Here is a 24,646-nt window from a genome sequence, read left to right on the forward strand (position 1 = left end):
TTAATAAAGAACCATTTTTTTTTTTTACTTAAATAGATTCAATAAAAAGTCGGAACAACAAACACACACACACACAAACACATCTTAAAATAAACTCTTTAGGGACCGAGTGCGTGTTTCTTATCCACAGTACGATGCAGAGGGGGGAGGGCAGGGGGCGGGGGTCCCTTCCCCAGTGTCCCCGCGGGCTTGAGTACCGGGCGGCGGGGCCAGCTCCGCCGCGATCGCCCCCTCCTCCCCTCCCTGTTAAATACACAAATATATTATATTCAATATGAATCGAGTCTGTTTCCAGCAGAAAAAAAAAACATACAAAAAAACGCGAAAGGGGGGCTTGTAAACGTCGAAGTGGAAGGACTGGACGCAGAGCGGGCGGGCAGGAGTCCAGTGTGGTTTGCGGTGCCCCGGGGGCCGGTGCCCACCGCCTGCCCCCTCGCCCCTTGGGAGGCGTGCGCCCAGTCGTCCAGACCGGGGGAATGTCCGTATGGGGGGGCGTTCAGAAGGCGTGTCCCTTGACCCCGAGCAGCAGCTGGCAGCCGTTGCTGACGTGGGTCATGACCTTCTGTTTGAGCTGGGCCACCTGCTCCCGGAGGAGCCCAGCAGTGCTCGACAGCCCCGCGTTCTCGGCCTTGAGTGTCTTCACCTTGTCCTCCAGGCGCGCGATGCGCTCCAGCTTCCGCTTCCGGCACTTGGTGGCCGCCAGCCGGTTCCGCAGCCTCTTGCGCTCCACTTTGATGCGCTCCTGGTCTTCCATATTGATGGGGGACACCGGTGGCGTGGCGTCGCGGCTGCGCGCCTCAGGCACGGTCTGCGGTTCCTCCTTGAAGGTGGAGGCTCCTCGGCCCAGGCCCAGTTGCGCCGGGTGGCCGCCAGCGAAGGGTGGCGCGTGTGGGAGGTAGCTGATGGTGGCCGTCGGGTACGAGCTCCCAGTCCCGACGGCGGCCCCGGCGCCTCCAGAGGGCGCAGAGGCTGGGGAATAGCTGTTGAGGTTGGTGTAGACTGGAGGTGGCTCCGGGCCGGCGTAGACGCCCCCGGGCCCAGCCGGGGGCCCCGAGCTGGCGCCCAGGGACACGTTGGGGGGCGTCACGTGGTTCATCTTGTGCAGGTCGTCCAGCGCTTTGACAAAGCCGTCTGCGAAGCCCTCCTGCTCCTCGGTGACACCGCCCCCGGCGCCCCCCGCACCTCCGCCGCTGCCTCCCCCGCGGGGGTAAAAGTACTGTCCCGGGGGCGTGGGTGTCGTCGTGATCACTCCGTTGCTGTTGGGGACGATCAGGCGCTCCAGCTCCGATGAGGCAAGCTTGAGCGACGCGCCTGTGTCCGAACCCTGGCCGGAAAAGTAGCTGCTGCCACCGCTGCCCTCTGGTCCCGGGCCCCGCGCCCCGGGGGCTTTGAGACTTCGGTAGGGGTCGGCCAGGTTGAGCGCCAGGCTGGGTTTCAGGAGTTTGTAGTCGTGTAGAGAAAGGCCGCCCGGAGCCCGGCCGTATCCCGCCGCTGCGTATGAGTCGTCGTGGTAGAAGGGCTGTTCCATTTTAGTGCACATCCGGGCGGCCCAGGCGGTCTGGGGGGGTCCCTGCGGGGCCGCCCCGGGCCTCGCTGCGGCGAGCGGCGCCCTGTCCGCGACGGCGGCTGGACTGGGTATCTGGACGCGCGTTCCCAGGAGCTGGCACCGGCCGGGAGAGGCCAGCCGGCGGCGGTGCGCGGAAGCTCCGTGCGGCTTCTCGAGCCCTTCGGCCCCTGTCCGGCGCGCTCGCTTTCCTGGTGTCGCTTCCCCCTGCTCCCCGCTCCCTGCTGACTCCGGTGCTGGCCTGGCCGCGCTCAAGGTCCCGGCAGCTCAGGCTGAGCCACACGCCTTTATACGGCTATTGTCAGCTACGGAAGTGCGCTCCGATTGGCCGTCGCGCGAGCCGGGCCCCCGCGCCCCCCTCCTCCAGCGTGGGGAAGGGGAGGAGGCGGCTCGCGTCACTGTCAGGAAGCGCGTGTCCTTGTAAACAGCGGCCACGGGCTGGGTGGCTCGGCGCGGCTGCAGGGGGAGGGGCTCAGGGGACCCCGGGGTGCGCGAAGGAAGGGGTGCTGGTCCGAGATACACGGGGAGGGACTCCAGGGAAGGCACTGATTCCCCTGGATGCGAGGAACTGTTACAAAGCAAGTGTGTGTGTGTGTGTGTGCGTGCGTGCGCGTGTGCGTGTTGGGGCGGAGGGCGGGGGTGGTCTCCAGGGTGTACACAAAAGGCCTGAGGGACTCGGAGTATTCGAGGGGGGTTGAAGGGCTGATTATATACACAGGGAGACCCCACAAAGGTGAGACAGGAGGATCAACCAGAGTAAATGAGGGAGGGGTAAGGTAATGTGTGGGGGTCCTGAGTACAGAGGGGTTAAAGGACTTGAATTTTAATAGAGGGACTGAACCCAGGAAAAGTGAGGGGGGATCAAAAGGGCAAAAGGAGGGGATGGAGGATCCATTATGCAAAAAATGAGTAGGGGTCCTGAAGCCCATGGGAGAGACTGAGGGCCTCCATAAGGGGAATCTAGTTATGTAGAAAGTGAGGGCTCCGGGGTATACCGAGTCTGGGAAAATATGGGGGGGGGACCCTGTCAGAGGTTGGGAGTCACTGGGGTCATCTGCAAAGCCCTGATGAAGGAGAGTTAAGAGTCCGGACACACTTTCAGAGCCGAGATGATAATGACACAGGGTCTCCAGCTGAGACAAGGAGAGGAGGGGTTTTTGAGGATCCTGGGGATTTGGACTGCTGGATCTTCCATGACTGGCCACCCCTTCTTGTGGGTGCTTTCTAGGCGCCAGTATACTTTGCTCCCATCTCCAAGCCCTCCCCCCGTGACCCGGGGCTTGACCGACACCGTGCCGACTCAGGGTGCTGAACCTACCCCGACGGCCCGGGCGCGGTCGCCCAACCCCACTCCTTCCTTAGAAACAGGCTGGGGAAAGAGCGCCGCGGCAGGAAGTGTGGCAACAGCCCCGGGGGAAGGAGCCCGGCCCTGCCTCCGTCACTCGGATCCTACGGGACCGTGCGCCCCGCCCTGGGTCCGGTTGGGTTCTGCGCCTCAGAAGAGGAACGTGGACGTGCGACCCCGGCGGAGGCCAGGGTGCGCAGAACACGCCCAGCCGCAGAGGCCTCTAGTCTCCCTCTCCCAGCAATGGTTCAGCCCGCAGCACCCGCAGGCGACCGCGGAGGCAGGCGGTCCGGGGACGATTCCATTAGCCCGACGGAGGGGGACGCGCCCGGGAGCGGGCTTGGTCGCCATGGCAACAGGCCGGAGTCCGCGGGCAGCACTGGGGGCGGGGCGGCCCCGGGAGGCTCTCCCCCGCGCCCATATAAGGACACAGGAAGGGGTGGGGCCAGCGCCGTCCCGGGGCCCGGAGCCAGGACCCGGGAGCCCGGGTATCTGCCAGGTCCCAGGGCGCGCCCGGGCCCCCGGACGGCTAGTCCCGACCAGCCCCGCCGCCGCCCCCGAGGCCCCCACGGCCGCCTCGCTGGGCCCCACCCAGCTGCTCTGGGGCTGCGTCCTGCCGGGCCCGGCCCGGCCTGGCAGGTCCCCGCCTGCCCGCGGGCCTGGGTCGGACTTCGCCCCCGGCCCGATTGGGCGCGGAGGGGCGGGCCAATGCCTCGAGGCGCCCCCGGCGCCTGGGCGGGCTGGCACGACTGCCTCCTTCATCGGGTGGGGTACCTTTCCACCAGGAGGTCTGGGCCTCTCCTCCCACATCCCGAGGGGCTAGGATGCCCCTTCCCTCCCTCACACCAGTGGGCAAAGGGCCTTATTCCCGTTTTAATCTGGGGGTCCTTCAACCATCCAGAATACCTAAAAGAGGGGTGGACAGTCTCTTCCTCTCCAGGGTATCTCCTTCATCCCGTCAGAGGAGACCAGAAAATCCAAGGGGAGAGAATCTAAGGGAACTCTGTGCCCCTTTCCCAGCACTATACTGAGGTTTAGATAGCGAGGCTCCTAGTTAGACTTAAGGCGGGACTTCCAAGCAGAATGTGAGCCACTAGAACTGGTGGAAGCTCAGTGTCTCTCTCTCTCTCTCAGAGAGAGATGCCTCTGTCTTCTGGGAGGATGAAAGTTTCTTTAGCGTAGAGAGAGGCTGAGAGACAGGGGCTAGCCTGCCTTTGTGGGACAGGCAGAGAGCACACTTAAGTGCCAGGAAGAGAAGGAAAATGAAAGAGGCAAAAAAGAAACTGAGCCATGTGGGGGCTGGGGAAGTCCAGCAGAGCAGTGAAGTTAGGGAGGAAGGTCCCATGAGAAGCTGGGGGTATCCCCATCTTTGGAGGGTCCTTGTGACCCCTGGGTGCTCCCTCCCCTCCTCCTCTTGCTTGAACTGCTCCCCTAACCCCACCCCAGGCTCAAGGGAGATTCCAGCGGCTGGCCGCTGAGTCTGGCGGGCGAGCTGCCAGGCCTGTGTCTCCCGCCCATGCTAATAACTGCAGCTGACATCTGGCCGGGCCCTGCGGGGGCGCAGCGGGCAGCGTTGGGGGGCTGGGCAGGTCTAGCCTGAGGGCAGCATCTTGGGAAGCCAACCTGCAGGTCCCACAGGCCAGGAGGGCACAGTGAATCAGCCCTGGCCAGGGCTGAGGTTAGCCAGGCCAGGGGAGCCCTGGACAGACGTGAGGCTGGCCCAGAGAGGGTCGAGATGGACGACAAAGATGGAACAAGGAAAAGTGGATGTATGGGGGCGGGGGTCAGGGCAGGGAGAGATGCCCAGAGCGACAGACCGGGGGCAGTGTTAGCGTCATGCAGGCTAACAGTGAGACTCAGAGACACTTAAGATAGGCAGACAGACTGAGAAATAATAATTATTATTTTAATAGCTAACACTTAGATGGCTCTTAGCATGGGCCAGGCAGTCTCCTAAGCGGTTTACATAGAGTAACTCATTCCTGCTTCCAACAACCCAGCGAAATGCATGCGCTATGTGTCCTCATTTAACAGACAGGAAAACTGAGACTCAGGAAGGTAAGGAACTTGCCTGATATCCCAAAGCTACAAGGACTGGAGTCAGAATATAACCTGAGCTGTCTGGCTCCAGAGCATTAGCCACTGCCCCGTGGATTCACAACCAGAGAGACATTTATGCTGCACCAAGTGTATATCAAGCTCTGCAGGCCCTTTCATGAAGGGTCTCTGTTTCATCCCCAGAGAAATGGAGTTGGGCACAGGGCAGGGAGGTGGGGGTGGGGATGGGAGCAGGCTAGCCTGTTGAAGTGGGGTCTGGTTGCTCCATGTACTCTGCATGGGTGTTTGAGCAGGGGGTGGGGATTGGGCCGGCAAAGGAGGGCGGGGGCCCAGCCAAGCTGGTACAGCCGGTTCCAGGCCCCTGCCAGTCTCACCCTTGTGGCCTGGGCACCACCCCCTCACGCCGCCCCACTGGCGCCAAGGCCGGCTGTGAGGAGGGTGTAAGGATGGCCCCCTCCCCCACCCAGCCTGGGTGCCCAAACTGGCAGCTGGGAACTGCCCAGCCCCTGGGCTTCAAATCAGCATCTGGCTGAGGAGTCTGTGCCCAGACTTCTCCAACGCCCAGGGGACTGGGGCCTGGGGAGTGGAATAAGGAGGAAGTTTACCCACCCCCACCCACAGGTCTCTCTGGGGCTTTTAGCCTTGAGGGACTTCTCCTTCTTATAAATAGCCTGGTGACCCCCTTGCCCCAGCCCCACTGACCGACTGGGCCTTCACCAGGAAACTGGGCTGGGGGCTGCCCGTGAGTCAGCCAGTGGGCAGGCCAGGGCGAGAACCCACAAGTCATAGCACCCAGCCTCCTGCGTCCCTGCCCCTGGGTGTGGACAGACAGCTGGGCAGGAAGAGGCTGAGAATCACGGAGGCCCTCCCCCAGGAACCCCTAGCCTGCCAGCCACCTCCCTCCCCCACCTCTGCGGTTTGGGGGTCCCTCACCCCCTCTCCTGGAGAGGAAGCTTCTGGGTTTCCTTGGAAGCAGGAAGGAGAGGCTGTCTCCTCAGGCTGACTCAGCTGGGCATGAGGGGAGTTTCCTACAAAGCTACTTCTGTTCCCCCCCTCACTCCTGGAGAGGTCTTGGGGGGCCTAAACATGGCTGACAATCCTGGGTGCCCCCTTTCCAGGGGATGTGGTGAAAACTATAAGCCCACACCCCACCAAGGACTGAGGCTGATGAGCTGGGCCTCCTAGGGGAAGTGACAAACAGCAGGGAGGGAAGTGGGGGGGGGGTGATGTTTGGAGAGAGGAAGCACCAGGATGGGGGGGCAGTGCGCAGACACAGGCCTGGAAGCACAGAGCCCCACAGCACTTCAGCATGGTCCAGGAACGTGTGTGTATGTGTGTCTGGTTGACTGTGGGTTTGCATGTGGCTGGCCTGTCAGGGCGTGTGAGAGTGCGTGTGAGGCCTGTCTCCTCAGTGCAGGGGTGTGTGTGTGCGCGCGCGTGTCTTGCCCCAGCCCTCCAGGGGTGTGTAGGGCCTGTCTGCTTTGGGGGGCAGGAGGTGGGTAAGTGTGTGCGTGGTCTGTGGAACAGGTTGCACGTGGCTGACGCACATGTGTTTGTTGTTTTGGAGTTCATATGGCTCACCTATTTGTGTTTGGTGTGTACGTGTGTTTGTGTGTGTGAGGTCCACAGCTTGCCTGTGTGAGGTCTGTGTGTGAGGTCTGTGGCTGGTCTGTGTGTGTGTGTCTGTGTGGCTGGTCTGTACGTCTATGTAAGCCCCGTGGCTCTGTGTGTGTGTGTGTGTGTGTGTGTGTGCGTGCGCGCACGTGCACTAGCCGACAGGTTCTGTCAGGGTGTCTCCGAGCCAATGTGTTTATGAATGTCCGACTATGGCTTGTTCATGCCTCTCTGTGCTGGGTGTGACTGTCTGGCCAGACCATGTCTGTAAATATGTCCGTTTGTCTGTTTGCATCCGTCTAGTCTGTAGGTGGCTCTGGGCTGTGTTACTGCTGAGCTGTTGTGTGTCTGTAAGCCCGAGTCTCGGCGTCTCTTGGAGCCTTGGAGTGTGTGTGCCATGTGTGTGGGAAGCTGGGGTCCTCCTCATCCACCTCTCTGTAGGTTTAGGATGGTCTCCATTGAGTACCTTTCTGAGTGGGTGCACTTGTTAGTGTGTGCGCATGCGCATGTATCTGAACACCTGTGCATCAGGATCTGAGGGTGCGTGCGTGCATCTGAATATCTCCTGTGCAACACTAGATGTACCTATGTTGAAAGCAACCGTCCCTTCTCTCTGAGTCTATGAACATGTGTGTGTTGCCTGCCTGTGTCTGACACCGGGTTTGGCCTCTCCTGCCTGCCTGTCTCTGGCCTATCCTATCTGTCTCAGTGTGAGTGTGAGCACGGCACTACGCTAGGCTGTGTGCTTCTCACCTGAACGTCAGTGTGTCCATCTTGCCCGTGTGCCCAATTGATTTATCTGTGTCACACACACCCTACCTGCATGCTTTGGAATGGCCAAGATCTTCATGAGTTTGGCAGCGTTTCGATCTTGCTCCGGAGTCTGCTCTGTCACTGCCCTATGTGTGACAGCTGCCACTGGGTCAGCTTGCCCAGATGTGTGTCTGACCCTGTCTGTGTGTGCCTGGTTGGCAGTCTCTGTGGCCAAGGTGACAGGAGTTTGTGTGTCTGGACTGGGTCTCTTTTGGGGTGACTGTGTGTATACACTCCTTGCCGCCCCCTCCCCCAAGTCTAGCCACCCTGGGCCATGTTTACTCTGCCCCCAGCCGATTTCTGCCCTGCCCGGGGAGGGGCTGACCCTCCAGTCTGTCCAGCCAGCAGTCCACAGGATGTTCCCCAGACGCTGTCTCCGCCGACATCCCCTCCCTCTGGCCACCCTTGGGTCAGGACCCAGGCGTCCAGGGCAGCGGGGGTGGGGCTGCAGCGTGGGGGGGTGGTGGCCTGTCAGGGCCCCGGAATGAGGGTGGGAGGTGGGGAGGCAACGGGCCCAACAGGTTCCGCCTCATTCCTGCCCCGCCTCTCACTTCCTGGGTGCCCGCCTGGGGCAGGGGGTGGATGGGATGAACCCCATGGCCTCAGAGCTCCTGGGTGGGGCTCGGCCCGCCCCGCAAGGACTGGCTTCTGCTGGGCACCTTGACACTCAGGCCTGAGAGACAGGAGGAACCTGGGTCCTTCTGCCTGCCAGGCCTCCTCCTACTCCTGTGCCCAGCTCAGGATGCAAAGCGTCCCCTCTATTATTCACCTAATTCCTACAACAACACAATGGGCCGGGTATAATTATCCCCTATATTCAGATGGGGAAACTGAGACCGAGACAGCAGTGAGGGCAGAGGCAGGACTTGAACTCAGCTCTGAATGCTACCCAAGACCCTCAGCCCGCTCACCAACCGCCTTCCTTCCCTTCTCTAAAAATGGTACATGTAGGGTGGAGTGTAAACCCAGGCCCCCATGAGGCCTGGCTCAAGGGGGCGCCCAGCTCGCTCTGAGTCAAAAGGGGCCCCTGTTTGAAATGAATAAGAAAACGGCTTTAACCGTTTCATCGCCACGATGGGCTCTGCCAAAACTTCCTGTGGGCTGGGGGGGAGGGGCGGGAGCTGGGTTCCCGGAGGCCCGGGCTGTGGCGGGGAGGCCCTGCCAGTTCTGGGGTGGGGGGGAAACACCAGCGAGGGCTGGCTAAGGGAAGGCACCGGCAGCCCCCGGAAGGGGCGCCCCTCCCCACCGGACCGGGAGGTCCCTAGAACTTGGTTCTCAGCCCCCCCTTGCCCGGAGGGGGGGGTCTCAGAGTCCGCAGCCCCCTCCCCAGGGGCCTGACTCACACTCGGGGAAAGCCGCGAACGGTGAGTCACGGGGGCGGAGAAGGGGGAGCAAGGTCGGCTGCGGCCGAGGGACCCCCGCGCTGGCCTGAGTCACGCGTGCTCCAGCCTCGCTGACCCCAGCCCCCCGCCCCAGAGGCCGGGAGCGGGAAGCGCACTGCCGGAGGACCAGGGAGCCGAAGGACCCAGTGCTGGGGGGAAGCACGCGTCAGGCCGCGCGGGAAGCTCCGGTTCCTATGGTAACTGGGGGGTCTCTCGGCTCCACGCGGCGCGGGGGAGTTCCTCTCTCGGCAGGGACGGCCCCCGCGCCCCGGGGAAGCCCCCGCGCGCTCCATCGAGGGGCCGCAAGTTTCAGGTCGGGCAGGAAGGGGTTAACGGCGGCCCCCTCCCGGGTTTCACCCGCGCTCCGAGCCCGGGAGGGGGCGGGGCTATGCCCTGCGCGCCCCCGCGCGCCCAACCCCCGCGGCCGCCCACGCACACGCGCACGCACTAGCCCATCCCCCCCGCGCGCTCGCACGCACGACCGCGTCGGGCTCCACGCATGCAGCGACCCCCGTCGTGTCTCACGTCACGCACGACGCACGCGCCCCCGCAGCGCGGGGAGGGGCCCCTCCGGGCGGCAGCGGCTTAGAGCCGTGGTACGTGGGGCGTCTGGTGCCCACTGCGCACATCTCTGCCTCGGCGGAGCGCCGTGTCCGGTATGACTTTGACACCCCCATACACAAGGTCACAGACTCTGCGATGACCCACAGTGTCACACGGACACAGGATACACCTGCCATAGGTTCGCTCAAACCTTCACTAGTCCAGCCAGCCCCGCAGCAGACACGGACAGGGTCACGCGGACACACCCGGAGCCCCAGATGGTTCACAGGCACACTTGTTATTCCTTGTGTATGGAGACCGGGCCATGTCCATACACAGAGAGGTGGTATGAGTAGGTACCCGGATAAGGCCACACCATCACCATGGAGACAAAGTAAGACGCAGATACAAAGTCTTGGACACCAGGACTCCAACCTTGGAGGGTGGAGGGACACTAGGACAGCACAGCCGTGCTTGTCACAGAGACATATGATGGGGACAGAAGGTCATCACAAATAGGGTGCATGAAAGAGTCACAGACAAACCCACAAGGGCACACACAGGGACACTAAGATTGTCATGGGGATGTGAACAAATCAAGGACATACTTGTCAGGGTCATGCTATCACGGAAAGCCACATGGAGAAAAAAGACATGGTCGCACAAAAACAACCTAAAGCCACATTGAGGTACTGATTGTTACACACTTCTCATACAAAAAGTGACACAGGGGTGTAGACAGCAAGGTTGCATATAGAGAAGCACTGTGCCCCAGTCGCCATCAGAAACCGCCCCCCCCACGGCCAAATCACAGTTTGTTGCATAAATTTCCAGGGCCCCAAGACACGGGCAGATGCAGACACAATGCCTGTGCACCCACAATCACAGACCCACCATCTCACACCTACAATGTGAGCACACTTTACAAGGACTCAGACACACACAGAGACACGGGGAGGAGGACAGGATGAAAGAGTTCCCAGTGGGATATTAGTGTCTTTAGTGCAAAAGGCCTGCCAGAGTCCCTCCTGGTATGGAGCATGGTGTCCACCCTGTGGCTGTGGTCATCCCTGAGGAAAGGGCATCATCCTCCAATTGTGTGCACCCAGGGTCCCCATCCTAGCCCTCATGACTGGGTCTTTGCCCAGATGTGAAGGCCGGAGGGGACGGGCCGGGGTCCAGCTGTGGCCGCAGGGAGGGGCTGAGTCACCAGCTTCCCAGCAGTACAACCCAGGCTGGGCCCAGCTGTTCCTGGAAAAAGGCAGGAGGGGGTGGGGTCTCCAAACCAGCTGGGGGCTGCTGGCCCTCACCCACACTCTCAGTCCCTACTAATGGTGGCCTCAGGAGCATCCCCCAAACTTTGGAGCTCCCTCCACAAAAAATTAAGGTTTGCATCTTTCCCCCAATTATAGGGTTCCTGCCCCCAAATGAGGGCTTGTGACCCTTTCCTCGAATTGAAGGTACCTAGATCCCTGTGGGACTCCCTGCATCCCTTAACAGATTGCCACTTTCCCCTACCAACATGGAAGCTTCCTTTCTCCACAAACATAAGAATCTCTGCCACCCCAAATGGAGGGTTATGGCTCCTCTCCCAAACTGAAGGTACTCAGACTTCTCCTTAAATCTGAGGACTCAGGTCACTGAACATCTAATCTAGAAAGCCCTAACATCACACTGGAACAATTTAAGTCCATGCTCCAAATATTTGGATTCCCTGATTCTTCCTACACATCAAGATCCCTGCAGTTTTTGCAAATATTGGGGATCCCAACCCAAATATGTGACGGTCCCCCCAACACTGGGCAAACAGGCCCTCCCACAAATATTCCAGCAACCCCTGCTTATAACAGCTGTAAGTTCCGGTCCGTCTTTCCACTTTTACCTGGGGGTAGAGTGGCCCCATTTCCCCCTATTGGCAGCACCCTGTCCTCCGGTGGGTGCGGGAAAGGGGAGCCAGCGGCAGTTGTTCCCACGCCCGCCGGAAGGCAGCCCAGTCCGGAAGCCCGCACTGCCGGCCCCAGTCGCCTTCCCTCCTCCTCCCTCTCACCCCGCTCCCAGGAGTTGGAGGCCGAAAACAACGCGGGGAGGGGGTGTGGGGGTGTAGCCGAGCCTGGGAGGCCTCCGCGTGCGTGCGGCTGCGCGTCTGAGTGGGCTGTTACTGGGTTTCTGATGGTAGCGTGACTGTGCTCCTGCGATGCGGCGTGGGGGCTGCTGTCATCTCGCTCAACCCGCTCCGGGGCAGGGTCTTCCGAGCCAGACTCGGGGTTGGAGAGCAGCACCCCTCCCCTCAGATCTAGACCCACCCCCAAAGCAGAGCCCGCCCCTCCCTCCAGGTACAGCTAATAACCTCTAATTACTGCTCATTACCTTGCCCGCCTCGTGGGAGAGGAGCTGCTGGGGTACTCTGGCGCCAAAGGGTGCGGGCCGGGGCTTTACCCCTTCCCCTAAAGCCAACTAGAATCTCTGTTTCCTCTCTTGCGACCGGGAATTAAAACAGCACCTGCCACCCAGAGTCGTGGGGAGATTTCTTTTTTTTTTTTCCCGTGGGGAGATTTCTATATAATTTCAATCGCTTAGCGCAGAAGCTGCATACTGTAGACACTCAATAAATGGGGACTGCAAATTTATTAACTACTATTGTTACCACTTTCCTTTGAGCCCCCTCCAGAGCCTGGGCGGGGTCTCAGAAAGGGCACATTGCTTCCCCGCAGGCTGCGCTGCAGCAGTGTGCGCGCCCCCTGGTGGGCCTTGGGGGCACGGCGGCCTGGTCCCGGGGTCTGAGGCGGGAGGACGTCGGGGCCCTGGGCCGGGGGGTGGGGGATGGGGGGAGTGGGGCGGAGTGGGCACCGCGCAGGAGAAGCTTAGTGGTACTGCGTCCGTACTGGGCAAGTGTGTCTGTCCCTCACCCAAGACCCGAGCCTGGCTGATTCATCCTGCCCTCGACCTGGGACCACGCTCGTCCCCTCTTGTTTACTCCTGAGTCAAGCCTCCCAAGTCACCTCTACCGGGGAGACCCCTTTAGGATGTCTCTTCCAAGTGCACAGAACGTGTAAGGGCCTGCCCTTTCCCCGCGCAGATTATGGCTCCGATCAGAAGGTGGATGGGCAGCCGAATTTCTTCCAGCTGAAGGGGAAGGACGTGAATAAGCCTGTATAACAGGGTGGGATGGCTCCGCCTCACGAGATGAGGAATAATCGTGAGGTCTCGGCTACCCCCAAAAGAGCCAAGGAGCAAGGGGTAGCCGGTCCACACTTGGGATGTGCAAGCTTGGCCCAGACTGACCCCTAGCGGCAGGGCGGGCGCCCGAACGCTGCCCGCATCCAAAATGGCGGAACTGGAAGGCCGATCGGGCGCCGGGCGATCACGTGTCCGGGGCGGGGCCTGCGCCTAGGGGGCGGGGCGGGGCGGCGCTCTAGGCCGAGCGGGAGGTCGGGGCTGCGGGCGCTCGCTGGTGGCGGATCAGGAGGTGGCTGCGGTGGCGGGGCTCCGCGGTCGGGGTCGAATCCGATTGGGAGCCATGAGCGTGGACAAGGCCGAGCTATGCGGGTCTCTGCTCACCTGGGTAGGTCGGGGGCGGGGCCAGGGACAGGTGTGCGCCCGCTCTTCTCGCCCGGGAGCCCTGGCCTTGGCTTAATCTATCCCTCTGTTCTGGGGCTGGGAGGAGGAAAGGTTGGTGGGCTTGCAGGGCAGTTGGACTCCGGCCTGAGCAACCGCCCCCGTCACGTGGCAGGTCTGCGTGGAAAGAACAGGTGAGGCCCCGCCCCTTCGCGGCTGGGTCACTTAGGGCGAGGGCACAGGTGAGCTGGCCTGGTCACGTGGGGCCTGTGGGGACCAGGTGACATGTGGTTCCGCCCTGGCCCGGTCGCGCGGGGTTTGTTGAGCTGGAGTGAAGTGAGGCCACGCCCCCTCCAGTCCCAGGTGAGCAGAGGCCACTCCCCCGCGGAGCTGGAGTGCGGGAGTGCGAAAGCGATAGGCCAGTCCCCGCCAACCGTGTGAGGTTCCTGCTGACCGGGAAAGTCTGTAAAGGGGGAATGGTTCTGTTCTCCCAGGCCCTGACTGCCCGTTGCCCTTTCCTCTCCCTCTGCAGTTGCAGACGTTCCACGTCCCATCCCCTTGTACCAGCCCCCAGGACCTGAGCAGTGGCCTCGCCATAGCCTATGTGCTGAACCAGATGTGAGTGGGGCTGAGGGGGAGGGTCCCGAAAGGGTCCCCCCGCAGCTCATCCCGCCTTCTCGCCCCCAGAGACCCTTCCTGGTTCAACGAGGCGTGGCTCCAGGGCATCTCAGATGACCCAGGTCGCAACTGGAGGCTGAAGGTGACAGGTGGACTCATGACTGGGGGACAGCTTGGTGAAGAGATAATCAGGGAAGGCTAAGCTAGACATATCCTGGGTGATGGGTCAGCTAGACACATGTCCTGGGTGATGCACAGATTTGGCTAGGAAGAGAGACAGATGTCTGGTGACCAGCCAACTCTGTTCTTTCATTCTCCTGTGGAGCAGGCCTGGGTGTGCAGCAAGGGATAACACAGACACCCCCGCCCCACACACATACACATAAACACTAACATCCAATGGCAGTAAGTTCTATGAAGACAATAATAGCTGGGCCACGAGACAGGGCAACTAGGGGAGGTGGTTACTCCAGATGGGCTGACCTCCGTGTGAAATTTGGAGAGAGGATTCCAGGCACAGGGAACAGCAAATGCAAAGTGGGGAATAAGGTTGGTGTATCAAGGAAAAGCAGGGAGATTAGATCAGAAAACAAGGGGGCAGGAATGGTGGATGAGGTCATCAGGAGCAGGGCAGGCTGAGGCAGGGAGATGGATTCTATTTTAGGGGCTGTGCAAAGTCAAGGGAAGGTTTTAGCAAAGAGGAAAGATACAAACTGCCTTGGACTTTAAAAAGCTCCCTCTGGCCGCTTGGAGAGGAATGGGGGTGTAAGAGTGGAAATTGAGACCAGGTTGACATAATCCAGGTGAGAGATGAAGGTGGCTAGGGCCGAAGGGTGGCAGGGCAGGTGATGAGAAGTGATTGGAATTCTGGGGACCTGTAAATAATATGGGCATGTGGGCAAGGACAGGCAACTAGACAGGTTGCCCTGAGACAAGACATTAAGATAGAGAATGGTGCTGGACAGGATGATGTGACCAGGGATTGGGAAATGAGGCAGAGAAAAGGCTGGGTTAGGCAGATTCAGAGTGGGGGCTGTTTGGCTCCAGAGACCCTGGACACAACTCTTTGACCTTCCCCAGGTCAGCAATCTGAAGACAATCTTACAGAGCTTGGTGGAGTACTCCCAGGATGTGAGTAACCATACCAGGATTTAGGGGATGGGGTTGGGAGAAGGTGAGTGTCCATGAGCCCCAACATCCCCCAATCCCACCCCACCCCCCATCTTCAGGTCTTGGGGCATCCCATTTTGGAGCAACACCTTCCAGATGTGAGCCTCATTGGCGAGTTTTCGGACCCAGAAGAGCTTGGCAAGCTGCTTCAGCTGGTGCTTGGCTGTGCCATCAGCTGCGAGAAAAAGCAGGGTATTGGGGTCAGGGGGTCCCCAGGGGAAATCCTGAGCAAATCCTCCTCACCCCCTACCTTCACATTTCAGTCTTCCTCACCTTGATCCCCAGAACACATCCAGAGAATCATGACGCTGGAGGAATCAGTTCAGCATGTGGTGATGGAAGCCATCCAGGAGGTAGGTGGGGGTGCCCAATGTGGCAAGGAGCTTCGGGGGAGGGGACATCAGAGCAGAGGCAACTGGGCACAGCTCTGCCCTGGTAAGTTCTGGGCTCTTCCTGGAACTCAGCTGGCCAGATTTCCCTGTCTCATGTGTCTGCCAACTCTTCCCAGCTCTCAGTCACAATTTAGCATCCTCAAAGGACCCAGCCTCCCTGCGGGACACATGGCAGGAGGGCAGCCTCTAGACTGGGGTGACTGGGGAGAACTGGCTTTGGGGACAGGAGGATGGAGAGAGGTCCTTGGGCTAGATCGTGGGAGCTTTAATGGCCACCCTCAGAGGGCACAGCTCATCTCAGTGCCTTCCCACCCTGCTTCAGCTCATGACCAAAGACACCCCTGACTCCCTGTCACCAGAAACGTATGGGAACTTTGATAACCAGGTAAGAGGTGTGGGGCCATTACTGATTCTCCCGGTTGCCTAAGGAGGAGGGACGTGTCCTTAAATGTATAAACTACCTCCATTCCTCAGGGTCCTAGCAACTTCCCTTGCCAGATCCCCGGTGTTCCCACATCACTGTTCTGCCTGTCCCCTGGGGTCCTAGCCCTCTGTTAGATCTTTCGGGCTTCTTGGCTCCTCCTCTCTGCCACTCGAGATGCCAGACTCCCCCCCAGTCTCCCTGTGGCTCCCTGATCTCCTTGCCCCCACCCCCTCATCAGTCCCGAAGGTACTACTTCCTGAGTGAGGAGGCTGATGAAGGGGATGAGTTGCGGCAGCGCTGTCTGGACCTGGAGCGGCAGGTGAGGTTGAGGGTGGCAGGGAGGGAGCATAGGTGCTCCTGGTGCAGAATTGCTTGCTGCTGCGCCCCCCCCTCCCAGCGCCCCCCCCTCCCATTCCCCCTCCAAACTCCAGCTCCTCTGCACCTCCTGCTGGCAGCTGGTGCTCCTGGCGGAGGAGAAGCAGAGCCTGGCCCAGGAAAATGCGGTGCTGCGGGAGCGGGTGGGCCGGCCAGAGGGTGAGGGTGCCGCCGGCCTCACCGCCAAGAAGCTGTTGCTGCTGCAGTCTCAGCTGGAGCAGCTGCAGGAGGAGAACTTCAGGTGCGGTCATCTCGGGATGGGGCCAGTCAGCCAGGGGGGCTAGCATGGGTACGGTCTCCTCAAGCACCCCCTTTCTTCCCTACCACCCCCCCAGGCTGGAGAATGGCAGGGAAGATGAGCGCCTGCACTGTGCTGAGCTGGAGCGAGAGGTCTCTGAGCTGCAACAGCGGAACCAGGCACTGACCAGTCTGGCCCAGGAGGCACAGGCGCTGAAGGATGAGATGGACGAGCTGCGGTGAGTACCTGGTCCCTGGGTCCCCGCTGTGCACTCTCATTGCCACAGTGTCCCTCTGAGGCCATAGTACCTCGAAAACTCCAAAATGCCCAGGGAACCCCCACAGTGTCTCCTGGACTCCACAGTAAGATCCTCAATCGCACTGTACTCTCCTGGATTCCATCATGTCTCTGGACACCTCCAAGATTCCTGGATCCGTGGTGCCCCCAGGAGCCCACAGTGCCCCCTTGTCATTCCACATTATATTCCCCAGACCTTGTAGCATCCCCATGACCCCAGCTACCAGCCCCCTCCCCTGCTCCAGTGCTGCCCAGGTGCCATCATGCCCCAGGATCCTCTTGTGCCCTCCAGGACTCAAAATGCAATAATTTTGCACCCCACCCCCACCCCCCATGACCCCTCTGTGCCCTTCATGATAGGACTATACCTTCTTATGACTCCACAGCACTCCTGCAGCCCCAAAGCACTTGGTGGGCCTCCACAGCACCCATTTCCTAAACCTCACTGTTACTTCTTTAACCTCAAAAGGCACCCCTGTGATCCCACAGTACCCCTGTAATGTTAAAGTGTCTAGTGAATCCCTACTGTACCTTAAAGGATCACATAGTGCTCTTCCCTCAAGCCCCCCATGACCCCACCATGCCCTTGTTGATTCCATAGCCACCTTATTACCTCGAAGTGTCCTTGGAGGCTCTTTAGAGCCTCTGGATTATATCATTCCCCCTGTAACCCCTCAGTCATTCTATATCCCCACAATTTACCCCATCCTTGATCATGACCCTGGACTAACCATTGGTGCTGAGGACTCCCTCTATGCCCCTCAATGACCTCCCAACAACACCAGGCCCTGGTTGACCCTCCCAATCTACCACCTTGAACCCACACATCCCCAGGTAACATGACATCTTCCCCTGCCCGGAGGGGAAGACCCCAAATCCAAGCTGAACCCTGATCCCAGACCCAAGTGTCCTCTCCTGACTTGCCTCCTCCCCCAGGCAGTCCTCTGAGCGTGCTGGGCAGCTGGAGGCCACGCTGAGCAGCTGCCGGCGCCGGCTGGGTGAGCTGCGGGAGCTGAGGCGGCAGGTGCGGCAGCTGGAGGAGCGCAACGCTGGCCATGCCGAGCGCACTCGGCAGCTGGAGGATGAGCTACGTCGGGCCGGCTCGCTGCGTGCTCAGCTTGAGGCTCAGCGACGACAGGTGTGGCAAGGACCAAGGCAGAGTCCAGAGGGCTGGGTGCTCTAAGCCACTGGATCCCACCCTGCCTCCTCATCTTAAGCATGGTGCTTAGCCCTTCCACCTAGAGCCCTCTCACCCTCATTTATATATAGGTAGCACCCTTGAGGTGGCCCAGCTCCTCCATGTTCTTTGTGTCTGGTCTCTCTGGCCCCACGCCTTCACTTTCCAACCCTGCATCCTCATACCTCTCTGTTCAGGTTCAGGAACTACAGGGCCAGAGGCAGGAGGAGGCCATGAAGGCCGAGAAATGGTTATTTGAGTGTCGAAACCTGGAGGAGAAGTATGAGCTGGTGACAAAGGAGAAGGAGGTGAGACTGAAGTCCTGCATCCAAGCCCCATCCTGTCCGTCCCAGCTCAGCCCAGTCTCTAGGAGGACAACTGTGCCTCACATGGTGTCTTGCACCCCATCCCTCCAGCGGCTGCTGGCGGAGAGGGACTCCTTGCGGGAGGCCAATGAGGAACTGCGCTGTGCCCAGCTGCAGCCTCGGGGGCTGACCCAGGCTGGTGAGTTGGAGGCCTATTGGCCCAAGGGCCTGGGGCTGGGGTGGCCTAAGGTATTATTAGGGCAGTGTCCCAGGGCTTGTCTAGCGTGGGGGCAGAGCCAGGTGACCTTGGAGACAGGCTAGAATGGAAAGAGGTGACAAGGGCTAACAGAAGGCAGGGGCTGACCTCCCAGAATACCAAAGTCCCCAAAGATGATTCTTAGAAAGAGAACCCTAGCGATGGGGGCAGGAGCTGTGCAACAACCTGAAGACATTTCTTACCTTCTCCAGACCCCTCACTGGATCCCACCTCACCAGCTGTGGAAAACTTAGCAGCAGAGATCCTACCTGCGGAGCTGAGGTATCCTGGGGTCGCTCAGAGAGAGCTGTAGCCGCACCCAGAGCCCATCCTCAGCCCTGCTCCCAGTGCAGGCACCTCCTGCTAGGCTGGCCTGTTGTGTTGTTGGGCTCCCAGTTCCTAGCCTGGGTCCTAGGCCCATGCACTCCTGATTCTGCCCTTACCTGCCCAGGGCTCTAGCTCTTGTTGGTTGCTTGCCTCCTCCAGGATCCATCCTCAGTGCACTAATTGGGTTCAACCCATCCGGCTCCTCTCACCGAGCAAAAATCCTACCCCCAGCCCCGCTCACATCGGACTCTGCCCCCCAGGGCGTAGCCCTGCCCTCCGTGTAGCCCCTGCTGGGTTCAGTGCCCCGTGTCTTGCCCAGATGAACTCTCCCAGCCCAGGTCTTCCCAGTTCTGCGTCTTGCTCTCCTGCAGTCAGGCCTTCTGGCAGCCGCTCCCGTAGCCCCGCCCTTGCCTGGCGCCGCCCTTAGCCCAGCTCAAGGCCCCGCCCATTTTGGGTCCCCCTGCGCTGGGTCCCCAGGACTCCAAGCCCGCTCCAGGGTCCGGCCAGGCCCTTCCCCGGGGCGCTGTCCCTCTGCAGGCCCGTCCGCCCAGTCTCCCTGCCAGAGCCCGGGCAGGCCTGCAGGGGGACCGGTCTCCAGCCCTGCTCTCGGCCCCGATCGGCAGGGAGACGCTCCTGCGGCTTCAGTTGGAGAACAAGCAGCTGTGCCAGCAGGAGGCGGCCTACCGGGAGCGGCAGGAGGAGCTGCAGCGCCACCTGGAGGAGGCCAACCGCGCGCGCCACGGGCTGGAGACGCAGCTGCGGTGAGGACCCACCGGGCGGAGGGGGCCCCCCCGAGCGGGCGCGTGGAGGGGGCGTGAGATGCGGGTGCAGAGGGCGGGCGCGGGCACTGAGTGGCCCCGCACTCCTGCAGGCTGAACCAGCAGCAGCTGTTGGAGCTGCGGGCCCAGGTGGAGGACTTGCAGAAAGCCTTGCAAGAGCAGGGGGGCAAGGCTGAGGATGTGAGTGCCCACCTCCTCCCTGCCTGGCCCTCCCTCGTGCCCCTACCCCCGTAACCCTTCTCTCTCTCCCCCCTGCTGCTCGATGCCCCCTGCAGTCCATTGTAAGTACGGCGCGGCCCAGGGTGGCACCGCCCCCTACCCTCACCCCGGGAAGGAGTTGGGAACCTCTGGATCCCCATTCACCCAGTGCCTGTTTTCTCTCCCAGTCCGCCCTGCTGAAGAGGAAGCTAGAGGAACATCTGTGAGTCTCAGAGGAGGGCACACCTGGGGGTGGGGAGGGGAAAGGCTGCGGCACAGGTGTGGGGGATATTTGCTGTCTGCGGATTTATTTATGAGAAGAACCAGTTAGCCAGAACCTAGAAGGCTCAGATCTTATGGGATCTTATGGGCCAAGGGAAGGAGTATGAACTGTTTGGGGGGAACCATGGGGAGCCATGGAGGGATTTCAGTAAGGTACTGTGACAAAGTGACAGTCACCTTTTACTCTACTTTTTTTTTTCAAGATTTTATTTTAAAATTTTAAAAAATATTTTATTTATTTATTCATGAGAGACCCAGAGAGAGAGAGAGAGAGAGAGGCAGAGACACTGGCAGAGGGAGAAGCAGGCTCTATGCAAGGAGCCTGATGTGGGACTCGATCCCTACACTCCAGGATCACACCCTGGGCCAAAGGCAGGCGCTAAACCACTGAGCAGCCACCCAGGGATCCCCTAATTTTTTTTTTTAAGATTTTATTTATTTATTCATGAAAAACACAGAGAAAGGCAGAGACATAGGCAGAGAGAGAAGCAGGCTCCATGCAGAGATCCCGATGTAGAACTCAGATCCCAGGTCTCCAGGATCACGCCTTGGGCCAAAGGCAGGTGCTTATCCGCTGAGCCAGCCAGGCATCCCAGGATTTTATTTATTTATTCACGAGAGACACACACAGAGAGAGAGGCAGAGACACAGGCAGAGGGAGAAGCAGGCTCCATGCAGGGAGCCCGACGTGGGACTCGATCCCGGGACTCCAGGATCACGCCCTGAGCCAAAGGCAGGTGCTCAACCACTGAGCCACCCAGGCATCCCAGAAGCTATTTTAAATAGCTGCGCTATTTATAGTTTAAAAAACAAAATATATACTAATCAATACATAGAGAAGGGGTACACCTCTTAGTCCCCCCCATTGGCTCAGTTTCCACCCCATCCCTATTCATATTATTATAAAAATCCTTACGTGGGGCGCCTGGGTAGCACAGTGTTTGAGCATTTGCCTTCAGCTCAGGTCGTGATCCCAGGGTGCTGGGATCGGATTCCGCATCAGGCTTCCTGCAGGGAGCCTGCTTCTCCCTCTGCCTGTGTCCCTGCCTCTCTGTGTCTCTCATGAATAAATAAATAAAATCTCTAAAAAAAAAAAAAAAAAGAAAGAAAAAAATCCTTACAAAGTTTTTTTTTTAATTTTTATTTATTTATGATGGTCACACAGAGAGAGAGAGAGAGAGAGGCAGAGACACAGGCAGAGGGAGAAGCAGGCTCCACGCACCGGGAGCCCAACGTGGGATTTGATCCCGGGTCTCCAGGATCGTGCCCTGGGCCAAAGGCAGGCGGTAAACCGCTGCGCCACCCAGGGTTCCCCTTACAAACTTTTTTAAGCAAATGCAAATGAATATAAATTTTTCTTCTGAGTCCTTATTTACATGAAAGGTAGCATAATATGTGTTAGTCTGTACTTTGCTTCTCCTACTTAAGAAGATGGTTAGGGGGGTGCCTGGGTGGCTCAGTTGGATAAGCATCTGCCTTCAGCTCAGGCCATGATCCCAGAGCGGGATCTAATCTGGCGTTTGGCATTCGGCTCCCTGCTCAGAGGGGAGTCTGTTTCTCCCTCTGCCTCTACCCCACTCATGCTCGCTCTCACTCTAATAAATAAATAAAATCTTTAAAAGATGGCTGGAGGGGATCCCTGGGTGGCTCAGTGGTTTAGCGCCTGCCTTCGGCCCAGGGCATGATCCTGGAGTCCCGGGATCGAGTCCCATGTCGGGCTCCCTGCATGGAGCCTGCTTCTCCCTCTGCTTGTGTCTCTGCTTCTCTTTATATATATCTCTCATGAATAAATAAATAAAAATCTTAAAAAAATAAATAAAAGATGGCTGGGAAATTTTGCCATATGAATAGTTATATTTTTTATAAGTACAGTGGCTTTTGTCAGCTGGGGTTTTACAGGGAAAGTGGCCCTTACAGAAGATGACTTGTTTGACTCTCCTCATTTCCACTAAGGATGGAGTGTAGCCATGACTATCCCAGAGTGCAGAAAAAGTTATTTCCTTAGAGAGGATGGATATATGGAAATATCAGGGCCTTAATCCTCCTGTAAAATTCCGGTCCAGAAGGGCTGACCCTTTGTGAATATCATAATGTATTTAAGTCATTCTCTCTAGGTATTTGCAATTTCAAAGAGTGCAACAAAGTAAAAGCTTATATATACATCATTTTGCTTGTGTGCGGATAAGTCACCAAAGTGGAATTGGTGGCTTCAGAGGGCACATGCCTCTATAACCTTAGCAGACCTAGCCCACGCTTCACAGTTAGGTGTTATACCATGTTCCATACCCACTGCATGGTAATGATCTCACCTCCAGGGAGTGTCCTCAGATCTTTGGGGTTTTGCTGCAGGTGGCAGAACTAAAGTTTCACCTTGTGTTTCTTTTTGTTATAAGGGGTTTGTATGCTAGAAAGATCTCTGGCTGCTGGCTGGACAAAGGAGCTGAGATTGAGTGTAGAAGGGGCTGGCAGGGGGTGATGGTACCAGTGTGTGGGCTGTGGAATGGAGAGAAGTGCACACACGGGGGGCGGTGGGGGGGCACTAGGCAAGGAGCCAGCTGACGAAGGGTGTGGCAGGTTGTGGCTCCGATGCCTAAGGAGATGGTGGGACCAAGGCATACAGCTTCTGTGCCGTGGAGGGGGCGGGCACACAGAGGTCTCTGCAGCTGGGCAGGCGCACGTTGGCCAAGATGACCAGGGATGACCACCAGTGGGAGGGAGGGAAATGGGCGCAGAGTCAGCCCGCTGCTGCCCATCCTCTGTCCACAGGCAGAAGCTGCATGAAGCAGATCTGGAGCTGCAGCGGAAGCGAGAGTACATTGAGGAGCTGGAGCCGCCCGCTGACAGCGGCAGTGAGTGGGACGCAGCAGCTGGGCAGGGAGGAAGGGCCCCAAGCTTGGCGGGAAGCTGAGGGGTCCCTTCATTCCCCCAGCCGCCCGGCGTATCGAGGAGCTGCAGCACAGCCTGCAGAAGAAGGATGCGGACTTGCGGGCCATGGAAGAGCGGTACCGCCGCTATGTGGACAAGGCGCGCACGGTGAGAACACTGGGTGCTCCGCAGGCCTCCTGCTGAGGCTGCTGCCTCCCGGTGACTCGTGCCTCCCACCGGCATGCCCCTGTTTTCCCCCCACTTCTTTTTTTTTTTTTTTTTTTTTTTTTAAAGATTTTATTTATTTATTCATGAGAGACACACAGAGAGAGGCAGAGACACAGGCAGAGGGAGAAGCAGGCTGCATGCAGGGAGTCTGACGTGGGACTTGATCCCGGGTCTCCAGGATCACACCCCAGGCTGCAGGCAACACTAAACTGCTGCACCACCAGGGCTGCCCTTCCCCCCACTTCTGCCTCTGTCGTACCCCACCCCATCACATACTTTTATACCACACTTAACATAGTCCAACACGTCCGAGGGCCTACAAGGCCAAGGTCACCCCATCTGTGTCTTTCCCAAACCCTAGGTCATACAGACCCTGGAACCCAAACAACGGCCACCCGGAGGGGCGCCCCCAGAACTTCACACCCTGAGGACACAGCTCCGGGAGCGTGACGTCCGCATCCGGCACCTAGAGGTGGGTGTCCTCATCACTTCCCGCTGTCCCCAGCATATCCAGGCCCTTGACTGTTCCTTCCTTGGCAGATGGATTTTGAGAAGAGTCGAAGTCAGCGGGAGCAGGAAGAGAAGCTGCTCATCAGTGCCTGGTATAATATGGTGAGTGCGTGTCACCGTGGCTGGAGTCCTGGGGTGCGCCATGGGCTCACCTGAACCCAACCCTGCCCCCTTCCTCCCTCCAGGGCATGGCTCTGCAGCAGCGAGCTGGGGAGGAGCGGGCACCAGCCCATGCCCAGTCATTCCTGGCACAGCAGCGGCTGGCCACCAACACACGCCGTGGGCCCCTGGGACGCCTAGCATCCCTGAACCTGCGCCCCACTGACAAGCCCTGATGGACCTTAGGATCCTGCCACCTGTCCAGCCCTGGGGGGCTCAATCCACCCTGGATTCCGCCCCCACTCACCTGGGGCCCGGCATCAGGAAGGCCTCAGTCTGCTGCCTGAGAGCCTCAAGGTCATGACTTCTGCCCTTTGTTCTCTTGGATGGGACAAGAGCGCAGGATAGGGCAGGAGGCAGGAAGGGCCTATTCTTTCTAGCAATGTGATTCTTATCCTTGATTTTCAACCTCGGGTTAATGAGATGCCAGGAAAGAGAGTGATTTTATATTTGAGAAGAAAAATAATAAAGATTTTCAATCTGCCCTGGCTGGACTCTGGGCACTGAGGGGAGGGAGAGAAGATCCCTCAGGGGATCTTCTGATCATTGCTTTTAGAAAGCTTGTGTTCTTATTGAAGCATGAGTGAGTGAGAGCACCCACCAGGAGACAAGAAACACGTTTGTGTCTGTAACTGTATGTGCGTGTGGTCATTTTTGAAGAAGCTTCAGGCAAAAATCCCTGCCCCATGAAGCTATCATTTCTAATGAGACAGACAATAAACAAAATAGATAAAGTAAAAGTTTGATGTGGGAAGTGCTACACAGAAAAATAAAGCAGACAGAAGTCATGGGGATGCAAAAGGTGCATTTGGGATGTGGTGATTTTGAATAAAAGGCCAGCAGAAGGGACGCCTGGGTGGCTCAGCGGTTGAGTGTCTGCCTTTGGCTCAGGGCATGATCCCCGTCCCGGGATCGAGTCCCACATCAGGCTCCCTGCCAGGAGCCTGCTTCTCTCTCTCTGTCTCTCTCATGAATAAATAAAATCTTAAAAAAAAAAAAAAAAAAAAAGGCCAGCAGAAGAGGCCTCACGAGGGAAGTGACATAAGCAGAGACATGAAAAAGGTCAGGGAGGGGCTGTGGAGGTATTTGGGAAAGTGTGATCCAGGCAGAGGAAATAGCATATGCATGAGGCCCTGAGATGGGTTTTTGCCGGGTGGGTTAGAGGGACAGTG

The 24,646-nt window shown here is 58.8% G+C and overlaps 2 protein-coding genes and 1 long non-coding RNA gene across 6 annotated transcripts; 1 reads left to right on the forward strand and 2 right to left on the reverse strand.

Annotated features, from left to right (window-relative positions):
* On the reverse strand, positions 1-1,838 carry JUNB (JunB proto-oncogene, AP-1 transcription factor subunit). Its single transcript, XM_077859775.1, has one exon. It carries the CDS (start codon positions 1,538-1,540, stop codon positions 497-499), a length of 1,044 nt encoding a protein of 347 aa, XP_077715901.1. The 5' UTR covers positions 1,541-1,838; the 3' UTR covers positions 1-496.
* Positions 1,839-12,712: 10,874 nt separating this feature from the next.
* Positions 12,713-24,214, forward strand: HOOK2 (hook microtubule tethering protein 2). Of its 4 annotated transcripts, none has more exons than XM_077859776.1 (22): positions 12,713-12,881; positions 13,407-13,492; positions 13,562-13,634; positions 14,573-14,623; positions 14,722-14,854; positions 14,948-15,015; positions 15,377-15,439; positions 15,717-15,797; positions 15,910-16,094; positions 16,189-16,329; positions 17,325-17,526; positions 17,763-17,873; positions 17,982-18,069; positions 18,339-18,408; positions 19,077-19,214; positions 19,325-19,412; positions 19,508-19,653; positions 22,479-22,561; positions 22,642-22,745; positions 23,167-23,277; positions 23,346-23,417; positions 23,501-24,214. In XM_077859776.1, exons 1-22 carry the CDS (start codon positions 12,837-12,839, stop codon positions 23,648-23,650), a joined length of 2,289 nt encoding a protein of 762 aa, XP_077715902.1. In that variant the 5' UTR covers positions 12,713-12,836; the 3' UTR covers positions 23,651-24,214. The 4 variants fall into 4 exon arrangements, with proteins under 4 accessions (XP_077715902.1, XP_077715904.1, XP_077715903.1 ...); XM_077859778.1 differs by having other exon boundaries at positions 12,714-12,881; positions 19,619-19,653; XM_077859777.1 differs by having other exon boundaries at positions 12,714-12,881; positions 15,934-16,094.
* On the reverse strand, positions 15,148-19,108 carry LOC144290493 (uncharacterized). The gene is made up of 2 exons (XR_013358113.1): positions 18,570-19,108; positions 15,148-15,211 (listed from the first exon to the last, which is right to left on the reverse strand). It is a non-coding gene; the product is annotated as an uncharacterized LOC144290493 (long non-coding RNA).
* Positions 24,215-24,646: the final 432 nt, after the last annotated feature.

Source organism: Canis aureus, chromosome 19 (genome assembly GCF_053574225.1).
Source record: "Canis aureus isolate CA01 chromosome 19, VMU_Caureus_v.1.0, whole genome shotgun sequence".
Lineage (NCBI taxonomy): Eukaryota > Metazoa > Chordata > Mammalia > Carnivora > Canidae > Canis > Canis aureus.

Bases quoted from the DNA above. Each gene is read 5' to 3' on its own strand.
- HOOK2 (XM_077859776.1), top strand. From the start codon at position 12,837: ATGAGCGTGGACAAGGCCGAGCTATGCGGGTCTCTGCTCACCTGG. The intron at 12,882-13,406 runs GTAGGTCGGGGG...CTCCCTCTGCAG, and splicing joins GCGGGTCTCTGCTCACCTGG to TTGCAGACGTTCCACGTCCC. The intron at 18,070-18,338 runs GTGAGTTGGAGG...TACCTTCTCCAG, and splicing joins TCGGGGGCTGACCCAGGCTG to ACCCCTCACTGGATCCCACC.
- JUNB (XM_077859775.1), bottom strand. From the start codon at position 1,540: ATGTGCACTAAAATGGAACAGCCCTTCTACCACGACGACTCATACGCA.